At 44.1% G+C, this 18,847-nt stretch overlaps 1 protein-coding gene across 1 annotated transcript; it reads left to right on the top strand.

The window, feature by feature from the left end:
• The first annotated feature begins 479 nt into the window (after positions 1-479).
• LOC129715143 (histone H2AX-like) lies at positions 480-12,873 on the top strand. Its single transcript, XM_055665011.1, has 3 exons — positions 480-876; positions 11,194-11,206; positions 11,890-12,873. Exons 1-3 carry the CDS (start codon positions 488-490, stop codon positions 12,268-12,270), a joined length of 783 nt encoding a protein of 260 aa, XP_055520986.1. The 5' UTR covers positions 480-487; the 3' UTR covers positions 12,271-12,873.
• Positions 12,874-18,847: the final 5,974 nt, after the last annotated feature.

Genomic DNA, 18,847 nt, shown 5'->3' on the forward strand with positions numbered 1-18,847 from the left:
TTGATCGTCAATAGTCTAATGTCCTTTATGCAAAGAGCGATCTCTAACATTTCTATGATTAGAGTTTGTACCCATAAGTTAGGAGTTTAAAATGGTAAGAATGCGCTCTTAAGAATCTCTCATGTAATTAATTCACATTGGGTGTGTCTTGTTGGTGGGTTAGGATAGAATAATTGGGATGCGGGGATCCAGTATCACACACAGATGTGTAATTATTTTTATTTTTTTGCCTGAAAAATACATTTTCTTTTTGGGCGGGCTTTTCAAACCTGTTATTTTGGGGCCAGGCGGTTATTTTCCGCGCATCTCCGGTTGTTGTCTGCTCATTGGAGAAAGAGGCAGCTGTACGATTGGCCTATTTGAAATCACCAATGAGATGAAGCGCTGCGCCACCAATGGGAAGCGCTCCACCGCATTCCTCTAGAAGCTACAAGAAGGGCGAGTGCGGGAGGATTTCCTCATTCTTTGTGCGTAGAAGTTGGTGGAAATGACTGGACGAGGGAAAACCGGCGGCAAAGCCAAGGCTAAGCCTAAGTCACGCTCGTCCCGGGCCGGACTGCAGTTCCCGGTGGGCCGTGTTCATCGGCTCCTGAGAAAGGGCAACTATGGTGAGCGGGTGGGTGCCGGAGCCCCGGTCTATCTGGCTGCTGTGCTCGAGTATCTGACGGCTGAAATCCTCGAGCTGGCCGGCAACGCGGCCCGGGACAACAAGAAGAGCCGCATCATCCCCAGACACCTGCAACTGGCCGTCCGCAACGACGAGGAGCTCAACAAGCTGCTGGGAGGGGTGACCATCGCTCAAGGCGGGGTGCTGCCCAATATCCAGGCCGTGCTGTTGCCCAAGAAAACCAGCGCAGCCTCTGGCACCAAGAGCAAGTAGATCAGCGAAACCTCAATCTAACGACCCAAAGGCTCTTTTCAGAGCCACCTACAGTGTCTATCAAAGGGCTGAGCAGCGGCTGGCTATTTCCGTTCAGAGGACCGCTTCCTATGTCTTGTGTTGACGCGCCTCCACTCGCGGGTCTTGTTATAAACCACCCGGGCTAACTCACTCCCCGTTACGTCCTCATGAGTAAAGCCAACATCTGCAGCAAACAATCAATCAGTTTTATTCGTCACATTGCACATAAAGTGCAAGTGAAATGAATTTGTCAGCAGCGGTACAATGATAAAGAACACACAAACACAATAAAAATTTAACACAAACATCCACCACAGCATTCATCACTGTGGTGGAAGGCACAGAAATTGGCCAGTCCTCGATTTTCTCCCGTGGTTGGGACCTCAACCCTCCGCAGCCATCGCTGCGGGCGTCCAGATGGTAAAAGGACAAGGTAAAAGTCAAGATAAGTCCAGGATCGGCTCTTCCCCACCGGAGACCGTGGCTTAAGGCTGGTGTAGGCCGCAGGCCGGCGGTCGAAGATCTAAAGTTCGCGCCGCAGCCAGAAGCACCGCAGACCGCAGGGCCGACAGACGAAGCTCCCCTCCAGGGATCCCCGGCGAGGGACCCCGTTCCTGATGGTAAGTCACCACCACGCCCGCGGTAGAAGCTGGCCGCGGGCCGGCGGTGGAAGCTTCTTCTCAGCTAACACTGCCCCCCAACAACAGGAAATCACTTGTTGTCAAGTCAAGGTAGGTCAAGTTTATTTGTCACATACACATACAAGATGTGCAGTAAAATGAAAGTGGCACGTCAGGGTCCCTCTTTGACCGCTCCTCTCTCAGCACGGCTGGTGTTGCAACCACCCCGTCACACGGTGGCAGCGGCGTTAGCTCTGCAAAGTTCTGAAAGATCTGTGCGGATTGTGCAAAACAACGGAACAGGTGCTCCTGAATGTATATTGACATTTACCACTACATCAACTAATGCAAGGGCATTCGTTGGCCTTGCCCTGTAAACCAACTCTGGTTCCACAAATCCGAAAAAGTTTGTGTTTTGTTTTTGTGTTTGAAATCCACCGAGGATATGCCTGATCCGCCGAAAACAGTCGCTAAAAAGGGCGCAAAGAAAGCTTTGCCAAAATCTGCAGGTAAAGGGGGCAAGAAGCGCAGGAGGTCGAGGAAGGAGATTTACTCCATCTACATCTACAAAGTGATGAAGCAGGTTCACCCGGATACCGGCATCTCCTCCAAGGCCATGGGCATCATGAACTCGTTCGTGAACGATATTTTCGAGCGTATCGCGGGTGAGGCTTCCCGCCTGGCGCATTATAACAAGCGGGCGACCATCAGCTCCCGAGAGATTCAGACTGCCGTGCGCCTGCTTCTTCCCGGGGAGAGGGACAAAGGCGGTGACCAAGTACACCAGTTCCAAATAAAGATCCACACATTGTTGAAAAAACACCCAAAACCCAAGAAGAGCCACCCACATTTTCGCAGAAAGAGTTGTACTAATGTTTTGACATTAAATCAAAGACATTGACATTAGCTGCTGCGGCGTCTACAGCCCGGGATCCCTCGTGGGGGACCCGGGGGAAGAAGAAGCCGCCATTGCATGGACTTACCATCACCCCTGTAGTACTGGGGATATCCTGGAGGGATCGACTCATGAGACTGTATGGTTACAATTTAGGAATAAGAAATGGACAATCTCTATGATGGGATTATACTGTCTGCCTCTCAATAGTCAGCATGCATGAGGAGACGAGACATGTAGGCTGAATGAGGAAGGATGTGAAATCAATGTGTTTGTAGTTGTGGGTCATTTTAACTGTTGGGTGAGGATAAGCAGTGATGTTGCAACGGAAAGCAACATCCAGGTCTGTGCTACTAGGACTGGGTCTGTGGCACGGTGGGGATGAATGAGACCAGTCAGGCGACAGTGATAGGATACTTGATAGTCAGGGAAAAAGAAGGAAATTCTGTAAGGATGGGACAGATGAATGCATGGCGGAAAAGTTGGAGCAGGAAGTCAGATTATTGGGTTATAGCATTTAAGTAGGAACTGCAGATGCTGGAATTGGATTATAGGGATCTTTTCTGCGGCAGCAGTGACCTGCACAACAGGGACGGGTTACACCTGAACTGGAGGGTGACCAATATTCTGGTGGACAGATTTGCTCACGATACCAGGGAAGATTTTAAATTGATTGGCAGTGGTGTGGGATCCAAAGCAATAGTGAGGCAAGTGGAAGCTGCAAGTTGATTGCAAAGTCAGCAACACCAAGTTCAGTATATGTGTCATGCAGCAGCAGGGCAGGGAGTGAGCAAAGGGTGTCAGATTAAATGACATTTATTTCAGTAAAAGTGGCCGGACAGGTGAGGTCATCGAACACTGGACGTGAATAAGTACATGGGATTGGGATATTATAGCTCCTGCAGAAATATAGTTAATGGAGGGTCAGGTTGGTAGCTTAATGTTCCAGGGTACCAGTGCGACAGGCGAGATGGAGCAGGAGAAAGAGAGGAGAGGTAGTTGAGTTTTTGATGAGGGGGAACATCACGCAGTTATCTAAAATGAAAGTATTGAGGATTAATGAATGGAACATTGAAATATAGGGGTGATCTTGTTGGGAATTAGAGGAGCAAAGATGCAGGATGATTGGAGAAAGTTGCAAGAATAACAAAGGCTGTGAAATGGATTTTACGTTTCTGGATATAGACCAGGACAGCCATGGTGCAAAGGGCTCAGATAGGGTCGGCAAAGCTTAACCTTTTATTGTTAAAACTATAGATGGGGAGGCATTTTAGTTCTATTTGTGTTGATACAGTTATGGTAAAACACAGAACTGCTCCTCAAGCTAAAGTTATAAACTGCAACTAGACAAATGTTAACAGTATATGAAAGAATCTTAAAAAAATGATAGAAGTATGTTGTTTGAGTATAAAGGAACATCTAGCAAGTGAGATAGTGAGCGGTCAAGTTCTGAATATTCCTGTTGGTGTGAAGGGCAGGGCCAGCAGGACGAGGGAGCTCTGGGTCACAGGGTATGGAGGCTCTGGTCAGAAAAAAGGAAGGTGTGTTCAGGTACAGCCAGCTGCTATCAAGTGATCACTGGGTATGTACAGGAGATGCAGAAGTATGCATGGGAAGGAATAAGGAGGTTAAAAATGGGGGAATGAGATGACTTTGGCATAGAAGTTTAAGGAGAAAAATGGAAAAAAGTAACTGGAGAGAATATGGCTCCGTCAAAGACCAAAGTCTATGTGTGGAGCTGCAGGAGGTTGGCAAGGACCTTGGAGAGTATTTCTCCTCTGTTTTGAATATATATAAAAATACATAGATACATAGAAAATAGGTGCAGGTGTAGGCCATTCGGCCCTTCGAGCCTGCACCGCCATTCAATATGATCATGGCTGATCATCCAACTCAGTACCCCGTACCCGCCTTCTCTCCATACCCCCTGATCCCCTTAGCCACAAGGGCCACATCTAACTCCCTCTTAAATATAGCCAATGAACTGGCCTCAACTACCCTCTGTGGCAGAGAATTCCAGAGATTCACCACTCTCTGTGTGAAAAATGTTTTTCTCATCTTGGTCTTAAAGGATTTCCCCCTTATCCTTAAGTTGTGACCCCTTGTCCTGGACTTCCCCAACATCGGGAAAAATCTTCCAGCATCTAGCCTGCCCAACCCCTTAAGAATTTTGTAAGTTTCTATAAGATCCCCCCTCAATCTCCTAAATTCTAGCGAGTATAAGCCAAGTCTATCCAGTCTTTCTTCATATGAAAGTCCAGCCATCCCAGGAATCAGTCTGGTGAACCTTCTCTGCACTCCCTCTATGGCAATAATGTCCTTCCTCAGATTTGGAGACCAAAACTGTACGCAATACTCCAGGTGTGGTCTCACCAAGACCCTGTACAACTGCAGTAGAACCTCCCTGCTCCTATACTCAAATCGTTTTGTTATGAAAGCTAAAATACCATTCGCTTTCTTCACTGCCTGCTGCACCTGCATGCCTACTTTCAATGACTGGTGTACCATGACACCCAGGTCTCGCTGCATCTCCCCTTTTCCTAAACGGCCACCATTTAGATAATGGTCTGCTTTCCTGTTTTTGCCACCAAAGTGGATAACCTCACATTTATCCACATTATACTGCATCTGCCATGCATTTGCCCACTCACCCAGATTATACAAGTCACCTGGCAGCCTCCTAGCATCCTCCTCTCAGCTAACACTGCCCCCCAACAACAGGAAATCACTTGTCGTCAAGTCAAGGTAGGTCAAGTTTATTTGTCACATACACATACAAGATGTGCAGTAAAATGAAAGTGGCAATGCCTGCGGATTGTGCAAAACAACGGAACAGGTGCTCCTGAATGTATATTGACATTTACCACTACATCTACTAATGCAAGGGCATTCGTTGGCCTTGCCCTGTAAACCAACTCTGGTTCCACAAATCCGAAAAAGTTTGTGTTTTGTTTTTGTGTTTGAAATCCACCGAGGATATGCCTGATCCGCCGAAAACAGTCGCTAAGAAGGGCGCAAAGAAAGCTTTGCCAAAATCTGCAGGTAAAGGGGGCAAGAAGCGCAGGAGGTCGAGGAAGGAGATTTACTCCATCTACATCTACAAAGTGATGAAGCAGGTTCACCCGGATACCGGCATCTCCTCCAAGGCCATGGGCATCATGAACTCGTTCGTGAACGATATTTTCGAGCGTATCGCGGGTGAGGCTTCCCGCCTGGCGCATTATAACAAGCGGGCGACCATCAGCTCCCGAGAGATTCAGACTGCCGTGCGCCTGCTTCTTCCCGGGGAGAGGGACAAAGGCGGTGACCAAGTACACCAGTTCCAAATAAAGATCCACACATTGTTGAAAAAACACCCAAAACCCAAGAAGAGCCACCCACATTTTCGCAGAAAGAGTTGTACTAATGTTTTGACATTAAATCAAAGACATTGACATTAGCTGCTGCGGCGTCTACAGCCCGGGATCCCTCGTGGGGGACCCGGGGGAAGAAGAAGCCGCCATTGCATGGACTTGCCATCACCCCTGGAGGGGAGCTTCGACCGCCGGCCCTGGAGTCTACGGTGCTTCTGGCTGCGGCAGGGACTTTAAATCTCAACCACCGGCCTGCGGCCTACACAATCTTGAAGCCGCGGTCTCCGGTGAGGAAAGACCAATCCTGGACTGGACTCTGGACTCTGGTCTTGTCCACGGGGGGGGGAATGGAGGAGGACGGCCAAAATTTTTTGTGCCTTCCACCACAGTGATGAATGCTGTGGTGGATGTTTATGTTACATGTTGTGTCCTGTTTATGCATTTTATTATTTTGTTAACCCATCTTTATGCTTTGTATGGAACTGATTTTTAAATTATGTAAAGCACTTTGGGGTCAATGAAAATTGACTATAAATGTGCTATATAAATAAACTTATTATTATTATTATTATTATTGAATCGCAGCAGAATGTTTCAGGATATTTTTGTTTGCCGAATTATTTCACATTCTGTTTAATGATTAAATGTTCCAATATACTCGGGATATTCCCGGTATCCATGTTGCCTTCCTGTCCATCAAACAGAAATATAACTCCTTTCCCTTCACGTCAGCTTGTCCCAGTCATCATAAGCCAGTCTGAAGAAAGGTTTCGACCCTAAACGTTGCCTATTTCCTTCGCTCCACAGATGCTGCTTCACCCGCTGAGTTTCTCCAGCATTTTTGTCTACCCAGTCATAAGTTGTGCCCACGGCCAGCCGATTAGTGCTGTCGTCGATGTTTTATTGGCTTCATCTCTGTAACTGTTCTGAATTGCATTTCTACTCCACAATTCGTCCACAGTCTTTCAAGGAGGAACATTTCACACTTTCGCCCATATTCCGATTTTTGTGACAATGAACCAGACGATAATAGTAAGATTAAACGAGAACTTACCAGTTTGAAGTTTGATCTTTATTTTATGAGGAGTTACGTCGAAGGACTACGTGAAGAAGGCCATCCAGGCGCATGCGCGTCAACCTTCAAAGCAGCGGTGTGAAATCACAGATGATATACTCCGAAGCATAATAGTAAGCTACGTGATACAAACTTAACTTACCTTTGATCTTATAAGGGTGGGAGCGGAGGACACGTAGTCCCTCGACGTAACTCCTCATAAAATAAAGATCAAACTTCAAACTGGTAAGTTCTCGTTTAATCTTACTATTTTACTTCAGAGTCATGTGAGTGACTACGTGAAGATTTTAAAGCTTCTGTGATTTCAGGCCGTAGATTGGGTTCCTGCGTATCACTGCATTTTGCTTGACTCTATGAGTGAAAAATAGTCAATAACATGCAAACCATCATACTTGTTTAATTAATTAATGGTTTATGTTATGGTAAAACATTATGTGTCCCATTTTAATCTCTAGAGACATTTAATACTGAATTCAAAATAGTACCACCAAATACACCAGGGTCTGCAATTTCTTTGTGATAATACTTGTGCAACATCCTTTCATTTTCCCAACCTGCGGCCGCAAGGATATTGTCTATTGGAACGTCCAAATATTTGTCCGCCAATGTTGCCGCCGCCCTGGTGGAATGAGGTTTAAATTTGTCAGTATCAATTCCTGCATCCAATAGCACCTTCTTCAGCTATCTTGAAATTCTTTGTGTTGTCAATTTTTTGTGTGGCTTTTATGGCTGATGAATAATCCAGATTCTACACCTCTAAGATGTTTGGTAGTCTCAATGTAGTATTTTAAATATGTAACTACACAAAGTCTTTGATCTGCAGAATATGCTGAAAATCAATTTACACCCCGAGACTCCTGGTCTGCTCTGTTTTAGCAGGTCATAGACATAGAATGTAATTTCCTCTTTTTTCATTCCCATTCTGTCTATCCTTAACTTGTGTAATGTTTGTACTCTTTGTGCTGATACTAAAGCCATTAACATACTTTTTTATCGTAATTTTGTCTAACGATAAATTTGAGATGGGATCACTATTCCTAAGTAGCATAAAATATGCCCTTCATGTATCTACAAGTCAAAGGGTGTGATCCTAGAACTTGATGTTCCGATGGTCTCGATAAGTATGCCGACAAAGCGTTCCTTGCTGTGTTGTTCACACTATATCTTAAATTATCATCAAAATGTAATTTTGACAAATTTCTACAACATCTGAAGCGTCTGCAGTGTGGTAAGAAATATTTTGTGTTGAATGTTCCCATTTCTTAATGTAAGAAATGTACTGCTTCTAGGTACTTTTTAGAATCTGCAAATCACTAAATCAACACGATCATGTAAAGGATGAAATTCACCAGTTACAGGTTTTCTTGTCTAAAGACATCCATAATGGGTCCAGTCACCATTTTTAACCCTAATGGATACCATGTTTGTTTGGGCTAATCTGGGACCACCAACAATCCTGAAGCATAATCTTGTTTGATCTTCTGTAGACACCAATTGATGAGACAAAAGGGAGGAAATGCATATAAAACATTCCACCCCAATTTAACGTAAACTCATCTACGTAAACTCCCCTGGTGTTTCCCAAATATTTTCACAATTTTGTGTAAAAGTCACGATTCTGTGTTGTCATTGAAATTTCTTGACCTGGTATCTGCAATTATGTTGAATTTGCCAGGTAGATAAATTGCAGAAAGCCAAATATCTTTCTCAATGAACCAGTGCCAAATCATGTTTGCCAATCTGTCACATGCTTCTGACTTGAATCCACCCATGTGATTGACATGTGCCACTGCCGTAGTGTTGTCAATCTGAACCTGTACATGCAACTTTTGGACCTTTCAGCAATGGGCTTTCAACCCATGCAATACACTTAGTAATTCAAGATAATTTATGCCATGTGTCTCGAGCAAAGGTTCTTCCTCTGCATTCTATCTATCTCCACAGCTTGAGATGGCATCCGCAGCTCCCCATCCCAGTGCACTTGCATCGGTTTGTAAAATGGTAGCTGGTGATTCAATCAGAATTTTCCTGTAAGAGTAATCCGCATTTTTTAATCCACCATTTTATATCCTATATTGCTGCGTTAGCTAGTTGCATTGGCCTATTGAAATGTCCAGCATGTCTTCCCAATACTGATATCTTTGCTCACTGCAGCTGCTGATAATGCAGTAGTCCAAACTGAACAGCTGGAAATGAAGCAATTAACTTGCCAATTAGACTTGCTACTTGCCTGATTGATGGTTGTTTGCCTGCAATTAGCTCCTTACAACACTTAATCACTTGCAACTTTTTGTCCTTGGGTAAGCTCACTGTCTTGTGATCTGAATTAAGAGTGAACCCCAAGTAATCAATTATTTTGTTGTGTGTCAGTCTGGATTTCTCTCGGTGAATCACAAAGCCCAGTTGTAAGTTTGTAAGTTTAAATTTTAAAACTGAGGCTTGTTGCCATGTCTTCAATGTCTCCCACAATAACATGTCATCCAAATAAGCCATTATCAAATGGCCTTGAGCTCTTAACAATTCTAAGATTGGTTTCAGCAGTAAACAATCTAGGAGCTGAAGTTAACACATCAGGCAATGCTTTGAATTGCCACAATTGAGTAATCCAGACAAATTTGAAATATCTACGATCTTTATCTTGGAGATGTATGCTTGCCATATAGCATTCTGTTGAAATTAATTGCAAAGCATTAGTAAAATCTCCATTTGAAATGTTTATACTGTACAAATAGTTTGAGATTTGTGAGGTTTTTATAAGTTGTTTTCTCTCTCACCCCTTTTTTACTCAAAATATCAATTTCTATTTTAATTTTCCTAATATCTCTTCTTTAGAGAAAATTGAATACTTTTTGGAATATGTTTAGGGGATTTTCATTCTGTTAAAATTCAATTCTAAACCTCATTATGCTGCAAAGTATATATGCATCATATGTTATTAGTTTATATTCTTTTAAAAAGAATTGTAACCTACCTCCAATTTGTAAGTAGGACACATCTGATATGTTTCTTTCAGAACCAGAACCACCTACTTCAGGGTTTAGCGGTATCACTTGTCCCTTGTGAGAATACCATGTCCTCCACGTCCTGGGGTTTTATTCCGTTCCCTTTCGGTATGGATATTGCCTTCTAGCTGTGTTGCCAAACATCGGTGGCTTCATCATCCCGATGGTTATTGATTCTTCGTTGAGAACCTTCAGTTTTTTGGCAAGCACCACTCCAAAGAGTAAGTGTGGCAATTATATATTAGATGGTTTACAAAGCCCTGCAAACTTAGGATGTATGTTAGGTCTTATCACAGACATACTCCAAAATGTGCATTACACATCATTCCCATCACATCCTGTTGTGACGTTGTTACATTTCCTTCTTCCAGATCTCTGGCAAATGCCGTAATGCTTGACCCCATTAATTTTAATACCCGCTGTAATCTCATTTCTTGAGCTCTTACTGCAGTGCCCATATAATTCCACACTTCTTTGTTAACAGCTGGAACTCCTAACCGAGCACAGTTCTGGGGGATTTTATATTTGTTCACAATTTCATCCATCGTTGGTCTTCCAACTGATGGGAAAGCAGGTAATTTATACTCTCTGCTATCTCCTCTGATAGAGGTTGTCCCTTGTTTCTGGGACTAGAGAACCTTTGGGCCAGCCCTGGCACTTTTCTTTTTTGTATTGGCTCTGGTCCTCAACTGATTCGTTATCAGAGTATTCTGGATATTCCTCCTCATAATGGGTTTCACCTGGATTTTCATATGATAGGCCTATGCTTTTTTGTCCCTCTTTTGGGGTACATCAAGCTCTTCCATTGAGCTGTATATTGGCAGCCCACTTTTGGGTGCTACTCCATATTCTGGGTCTCCTGTAGACCAACGCCTGTATTGTCTTTCAGACATTTTTGGTGCTGCCTCCGTGTCAGGTCAGCCCATATATTCATCTTTATCATCAGGCATTTCGGTCGCTGGCTCAAATCTGGGCCAACGTTTCCCAGAACTTCTTCTGGGTGTTCCATGCGGTTGCTCTTTAAGCCCGCGTCATTTATACTCCTTCTGGAGTTTGTTTTACCCATGAGGAATTCCAGTTTATAAATTCTATAGTTCAGACTCCTCAGAGTCTTCCAGGCCTGTTATTTCTTTATGGCCTTGCTCCCTATGGGAGTTTCAACGGGACTTTTCCTCCCGTGTAAAATAGTTATTTCTTTACAATCGACTTTTTAGTCGGGCGCCCGCTACTCTCAGACACTTTGTTTTATTGAGTGCTTACTGCGGTGCTCTTACTATTCTTCCTCCCACCTTTCTCCATACATAAGACTTGCCTGTGTCTCTGCACGCAGTCTCTGAAGAAAAGCAGCCTGAAAGTAAAAGTAGAAAATATTTACATTCAGGTTTTCTTTCACTCACTGTTTGGCGGTTCCACACCTCCTACCGCGGTTGCAGCGCAATGCGTCTGACGAGATGACGCGCGTGCACCTGGACGGCCTTCATCACGTAGTCACTCACGTGACTCCAAAGTAAAATCCGAGACCGTTTACATAGTGACCAATCGTTAATTGGTGCTGAGGATCTTTTTTGTAATTGGTTACCGGCCCAAATAAATCGTAAATTAAATGTGTTGTGCTGTATTGCCCGGGGTTCAAGGTGGTCCACAATCAAGAGTATTTAATTGTCATATGTACCGTGAACGGAACAATGAAATTCTTACTCGCAGCAGTATAATTAACATCTTAACGCAATGCACTTACATAAAAAATTATAATCAAAAAAGCAATGATTATGTGATGTAGCAAATTGTATTGACATACAGATTTATAGTTTGGCGGCTATTTCAAAGTTCGAGTTTTGGAGGGACTGGCAGTTATTTTCAGCGCTTTTCTGTTGTGGGTTTTGATTGGTAGATAAAACAGTTCACTGATTGGGTCATTCTTCTCACCAATGAGTTCATGTCCTTTTTCACCAATCACCAGCGGTTCTCTGGATTCCTCAAACAGGTATAAGAAAGGCGAGTCTGTGATAATTTTCTCATTCTGCGTGTACAAAACATCAGGAGATGTCTGGACGAGGAAAAACCAGCGGCAAAGCTCGGGCCAAGGCCAAGTCTCGCTCGTCCCGGGCTGGACTGCAGTTCCCGGTCGGTCGTGTTCATAGGCACTTGAGGAAAGGCAACTATGCTCAGCGGGTGGGTGCAGGAGCCCCTGTCTATCTGGCTGCTGTGCTCGAGTATCTGACGGCTGAAATCCTCGAGCTGGCCGGCAACGCAGCCCGGGACAACAAGAAGAGCCGCATCATCCCCAGACATCTGCAGCTGGCCGTCCGCAACGACGAGGAGCTCAACAAGCTGCTGGGAGGGGTGACCATCGCTCAGGGCGGTGTGTTGCCCAATATCCAGGCCGTGTTGTTGCCCAAGAAAACCGGCGCAGCGAACAAGTAAGCGAGAGAAACTCAACATAGTGACCCAAAGGCTCTTTTCAGAGCCACTCACCATGTCTGTGGAAGGGCTGATCATCGATTATGTTTAGTGCGGGACAAGTGTTCCTTGTCGTTGTCGAAAACCGACTGCACATTGAGTTGTCTACACGGTGGCGGAGCGGTAGACCAACTGCCTTACAGCGCCAGAGACCCTGGTTCGATCCTGACTACGGGCGCTTCCCTGTACACAATTTGAACATTCTCCCCATTTCTTCCCGCACTCAAAAGACGTCCAGGGTTGTAGGTTAATTGGTTTGATATAAATGTTTAAAAATATATGTTTTTCAAACACTTATCATTTGTAGGATAGTGTTCATGTGTGAGGATCGCTAGTCGGTGCGGACTCGCTGGTCCGAAGGGTCCGTTTCCGCGTTGTACCTCAAAACTAAACATGAAACAGCGGTTGGCTGATGCGGGAAGATACATTTACGCAGATATTCCTCAGAACATTGACAGTAAGAGATCCTCCTCGAAACCAACTCCGTTTCCCTCTCACCTACAGAACAATTAATGCAGCAACACTAACATCGACTCAAGGTTTCTCTCCGAAAACCGACTAATATCCAGCCTCGGGCAGAGCTGAATTCCTTCAGTTTCGCTAACTGATCAGTAGATCCGCACCGCATACAATTTATGGGGACATTAAAGTCGATATAAATTTGATGGAAACGATATTATGATAACATTTGCCTCTGTTCTTGTTTGCACTGAAATTAGCCGGCAATCGCACTGCAGTCTTTTCTCCGATTGACTGAGCTCCGACCACCAGAAAGAAGCAGCGAGAGCTAGTATTGGCTGGAAGTAAGTGAGTCAAAGGGAAAGAAGATTTAAAAAGAGCGCCAAAGGCCCAGGTTCAAGTAATTTACTAATTAGCGTAAATTAGTTTATTAAGTAGGGTGTGTGTGTGTGTGTGCATGATCAACAAATAACAAATAGTACAAATAATACAGTATTTCGTAGTTCAGAGCTTATTCGTTGTGTTTAATAGCCTAATGGCTGTCAGGAAGAAGTTGTTCCTCAATGTGGATGTTACAGTTTTCAGTTTACAAAAGTCGGACATGATTCCAGAAGACGGGCATAAGTCAGTCAGTCCACAAGCTGTGATTCAGTCTCTCAGTCCAGAGGCCATGAGTTAGTCCTAAGGCAGTGAGTTCAGAAGCCATGAGTGGGTCACTCACTGCCCCTCCCCCCTCCCCGCATCCCCACCTCAAGACGCTGCCCTCCGCCTGGCTATAGGATGCTCCCCCTCCTGAAGCCGCCCCCATCCCCAGTTGCAGGACACCCCCTCTATCATCAGCCCACGAGAGTCCCCGCCTGAAGCCGTCCCCCTCTCTCGGCTGCAGGACGTTTGCCACCCCCGGGGTGGAAGATTGCAACCTTCACGCGGTCCGCCCAGTTTCGAGTAAAGCAATCAACTCGATGTGCACAAACAAGATCAAATAGGACAAGTTGTCCTACAACTTTAGGCTGTGCACGCCACATGAAATAAGAAGCCAACCCCCACCACACCTTGACAGCCCCGCATGAAAAAAATGTTTTGCACAAATTCTTCAGTGAGTCCAGAGGATTGAGAATTACAACAAATTACAACTGCTCAATCTCTCTATATTAAAATTGTCTCTTTTTTTATCAACAGCAAATAGCCATCAGAAGGCAGTGAGCAGCAGAACACAACAAGAAATAACTTAATAACTCTCATCTTTAACATTTAAATTGTTCTTTATTTTAAGAGTAATTCACAATTTAAACTTTAATAAATCCCAGAGTGGGGGGATGAAGGGAGGAGCGATAACTGAATGAACTGCCAGCGTACCAGGTGTGAGTGACTGCACTGCCAGCCCACCAGCCATTAGTAAGTGAACTGCCAGCCCACCAGCTGTAAGTAACTGAACTGCCATCCCACCAGCCGTAAGTGTCTGAACTGCCAGCCCAATAATCCATTCAGTCCACTCTCTCCCCCTTCTCTCTCACAGTCTGTCACCTGTTTTGGGCAGAATTTCTGGCAGTTTCTCAGCTGCCAGCATGGCAGGTCCGAGTGACTGTACTGCCAGGCCTCAGTGACTGAACTGCAACCCAAGAATCCATTCGGCCCACAATGTCTATATTAGCCCTCTGGAAACCAGCACCTTTGGCGCACAACACCCATACTAGCGCAACAGAACCCCCCCCCACTGGCAAGCAATATTGGAATTTGTGGAGAGCTGGAATATTGCTTTGGGTGACCAGCCCTCCCGTGTGACGCTGGGACCCAACGGGTCCCACTTAGTCTAGTAGATTATAAATATGTGAATGTGGTTTAGCCACTTCACCCTCCACTTGATCCCGATCCATTTACAATACAGACTACGAGTGAATTAATTATCTGATAGGAGATTCTGGGAATGTATTTCACCTGCTAACCATTCGAAACAAATACGATTCATGGAACATAACAGCGGTTGGATTTTTGTACAAAGGGGATTAGGTTATGGACAGGTTTTTATTCATAAACCGGGTTCAAATCCTCACATAGGTGTAAAGGTTGGTTCAGTGAAAGGACCGAGAACTTGTAGTGATCTTGATAAGAAGTGAGATTTCAGAGGACTTACAACACAGGACGTTACAGTTAATACATCATGTTCACCACAGCAATTAAACCACATCAACAGCAGCAAAATGCAAATGCAGTACCTTGTTCATATTAGTCTGCTCTATATGTAACGTTGTGGGTGAACTATTTGGAGACTGAGACAAGCTGAGAGGGAATAAGAAGATAAAGATTCCGTGTCAGTGCAGAGGGTGGGAACGTAACAGCGACACCAGGACTGTGAGAAGAACCGTAAAATTTAGAACTCACTGGAGGACAAAGGGGTTAATTAAGAGGGTGGAAAAAGAGCATGAATGAAAGCTTGCGGGAATATAAAAATAGATTGTAAAAGCTTCTTTAGATATGTAAAAAGGATCAGATTAGTGAACACAAATATAGGTCCCTAACATGCAGAGACAGATGAATTTATAATGGAGAAACAAGGAAATGACAGAACAGTTAAGTGAGTATTTTAGTTCTGTCATCACTAAGGAAGATACAAACAATCTCCCAGAAATACTAGGGGACCGAGGATCTAGTGGGAGGGAGGAACTGAAAGAAATCCACATTAGTCAGGAAATGGTGTTAGGTAAACTGTTGGGACTGGAGGCAAATAAATCCCCAGGGCCTGATGGTCGACATCCCAGCGTACCCAAGGAGGTGTACCCCAGAAATCATGGATGCATTGGTGATCATTTTCCAATTTTCACTTGAGTCTGGATCAGTTCCTGTGTACTGGAGGGTAAACAATGTAACTACATTTTTTAAGAAAGGAGGGAGAGAGAAAATGGCGAATTATAGACAAGTTAGCCTTACATCGGTAGTGGGGAAGGTGCTTGAGTCGATTATTAAAGATGTTATCGTTGCACATTTGATAAGCAGTGATAGGATCAGTCAAATTCTGCATGGAATTTGAAGGTGAAATCATGCTTGACTAATCTTCTGGAGTTTTTTAGAGGATGTAACAAGGATGTAACAACTGGACTTTCAAAAAGCCTGAATCTGTGGAATTCTCTGCCACACAAGACAGTGGAGGCCACTTCACTGGAGGTTTTCAAGAGAGAGTTAGATTTAGCTCTTAGGGCTGTAGGAATCAAGGGATATGGGGAAAAAGCCAGAACTGGATACTTATTTTAGATGATCAGCCGTGAATAGTGGTGCTGGTTCGAAGGGCCGAATGGCCTAGTCCTGAACCTTTTTCTATATTTCTCACTTTATGTAGCCCCGGCATTTTATCTCTCTCTATCCTTCTCCCACCTACAGTGGCTTGCAAAAGTATTCATACCCCTTGACCTTTTCCACATTTTGTCACGTTACAAACACAAACGTAAATGTATTTTATTGGGACTTTATGTGATAGACCAACACAAAGTGGCGCATAATTGTGAAGTGGAAGGAAAATGATACATGGTTTTCAAATTTTTTTACAAATAAAAAACTGAAAAGTGTGGCGTGCAAAAGTATTCAGCCCCCCTGAGTCAATACTTTGTAGAACCACCTTTCGCTGCAATTACAGTTGCAAGTCTTTTGGGGTATGTCTCTACCAGCTTTGCACATCTAGAGACTGAAATTGTTGCCCATTCATCTATGCAAAATAGCTCAAGCTCAGTCAGATTGGATGGAGAGCGTCATTGAGCAGCAATTTTCACATCTTGCCAGAGATTCTCAATTGGATTTAGGTCTGGACTTTGACTGGGCCATTCTCACACATGAATATGCTTTGATCTAAACCATTCCATTGTAGCTCTGGCTGTATGTTTAGGGTCGTTGTCCTGCTGGAAGGTGAACCTCCGCCCCAGTCTCAAGTCTTTTGCAGACTCTAACAGGTTTTCTTCCAAGATTGCCCTGTATTTGGCTCCATCCATCTTCCCATCAACTCTGACCAGCTTCCCTGTCTCTGCTGAAGAAAAGCATCCCCACAGCATGATGCTGCCACCACCATGTTTCACAGTGGGGATGGTGTGTTCAGGGTGATGTGCAGTGTTAGTTTTCCGCCACACATAGCGTTTTGCATTTAGGCCAAAAACTTCAATTTTGGTCTCATCTGACCAGAGCACCTTCTTCCACATGTTTGCTGTGTCCCCCACATGGCTTGTGGCAAACTGCAAACATGACTTCTTATGGCGTTTTTTCCAACAATGGCTTTCTTCTTGCCACTCTTCCATAAAGACCCAATTTGTAGAGTGCACGTCTAATAGTTGTCCTGTGGACAGATTCTCCCACCTGAGCTGTGGATCTCTGCAGCTCCTCCAGAGTTACCATTGGCTACTTCTCTGATCAATGCTCCTCTTGCCCGGCCTGTCAGTTTAGGTGGACGGCCATGTCTTGTTAGGTTTGCAGTTGTGCCATACTCTTTCCATTTTCGGATGATGGATTGAACAGTGCTCCGTGAGATGTTCAAAGCTTGGGATATTTTTTTATAATGGAAACCTGCCTTAAACTTCTCCACAACTTTATCCCTGACCTGTCTGGTGTGTTCCTTGGGCTTCATGATGCTGTTTGTCACTAATGTTCTCTAACAAACCTCTGAGGCCTTCACAGAACAGCTGTATTTATACTGAGATTAGATTACACACAAGTGGACTCTATTTACTAATTAGGTGGTGGCTTCTGAAGGCAATTGGTTGCACTGGATTTTATTTAGGGGTATCAGAGTAAAGGGGGCTGAATACTTTTGCACGCCACAATTTTCAGTTTTTTATTTGTAAAAAAATTTGAAAACCATGTATCATTTTCCTTCCACTTCACAATTATGCACCACTTTGAGTTGGTCTATCACATAAAATCCCAATAAAATTCATTTACGTTTGTGGTTGTAACGTGACAAAATGTGGAAAAGTTCAAGGGGTATGAATAGTTTGGAAGCCACTGTAAATCGCACTAGCTTCTCATTTGCACCCGACAAACAGCTAAGAATGGCCTGTTTCTTTTATCATCGTTTATTTTTGCGCATCTTTCGTTCATTGTTCTTTACCTTTCCATATCTCTTGTTTCACTTTTCCCTAACTGGCCTGAAGAAGGGTCTTGACCCGAAATACCACCCATTCCTTCTCTCCAGAAATGCTGCATGTGCCACTGAGTTACTCCAGTTTTTTGTGTCTATGGACTTCATCCATTTGTGCAATCAGCTGTACAGCATGGAAACCTTGTCCATACTGTAAAGAGGTGTCATCAACACACTGTCTTTACTTCACTTTATTCATACTGTAACATACATTACTGCACTAGCTGTATGTGGTCTGTCACGGGAACTAGAGAGAGATCAGTGGGTGGGGAGGTTGTAATTATACTTGTGATATGGGGAGTGGTTAGTAGTGGTGAGGTCACTATGTTAAAGGTACATGCACATATCTACACAAACCAACTAAGTTGACATAGTCTTTCACCTACTGTTGGCCCACATCCATCTAAAACCTTCCTGGCCTTGTATCTGTCAAAATGTCATAATTGTATCCACTCCTATAGATTCTTCTGGAAGCTCATTCCAGATGTGGACGCCACTCTGAATGAAAGTGTTGCCCTTGAGGTTTCTCTTAAATTTATTCCATCTCATTTTCATCATGTGCCTTTGATTTTTTGAATCCTCTACCCTGGGGGAAAAAAAAAAACTGTTCATTCAGCTTATCCTGCCCATCAGTTTCAGGTACATATCAAAAAGGTCACTGTTTAGCCTTCAATGCTGCAAAGTATAAAGTCCTAGTCCATCCATCCCTGCACTGGCCCTGCTTGTAGCTTCTAGAGAGGAATGTGGTGGGGCGCTTACCATTGGTGGTGCAGCGCTTCATCTCATTGGTAATATGAAATAGGCCAATCGTAGAGCTGCCTCGTTCTCCAATGACCAGACGCCAATAGGAAAACAACCGTCGCTCCACGAAAGAACTGACATTTGGAAAGCCCGCCCAAAAATAACATATATTTTCAGCAATACCTTAGACTTTAAAACATTAATGACACACTTATGTATGATAATGGA

The sequence above is a fragment of the Leucoraja erinacea genome, unplaced genomic scaffold (assembly GCF_028641065.1).
Source record: "Leucoraja erinacea ecotype New England unplaced genomic scaffold, Leri_hhj_1 Leri_1032S, whole genome shotgun sequence".
Lineage (NCBI taxonomy): Eukaryota > Metazoa > Chordata > Chondrichthyes > Rajiformes > Rajidae > Leucoraja > Leucoraja erinaceus.

Excerpts from the sequence above, each read along its gene's own strand:
- LOC129715143 (XM_055665011.1), top strand. The coding sequence starts at position 488 with ATGACTGGACGAGGGAAAACCGGCGGCAAAGCCAAGGCTAAGCCTAAG.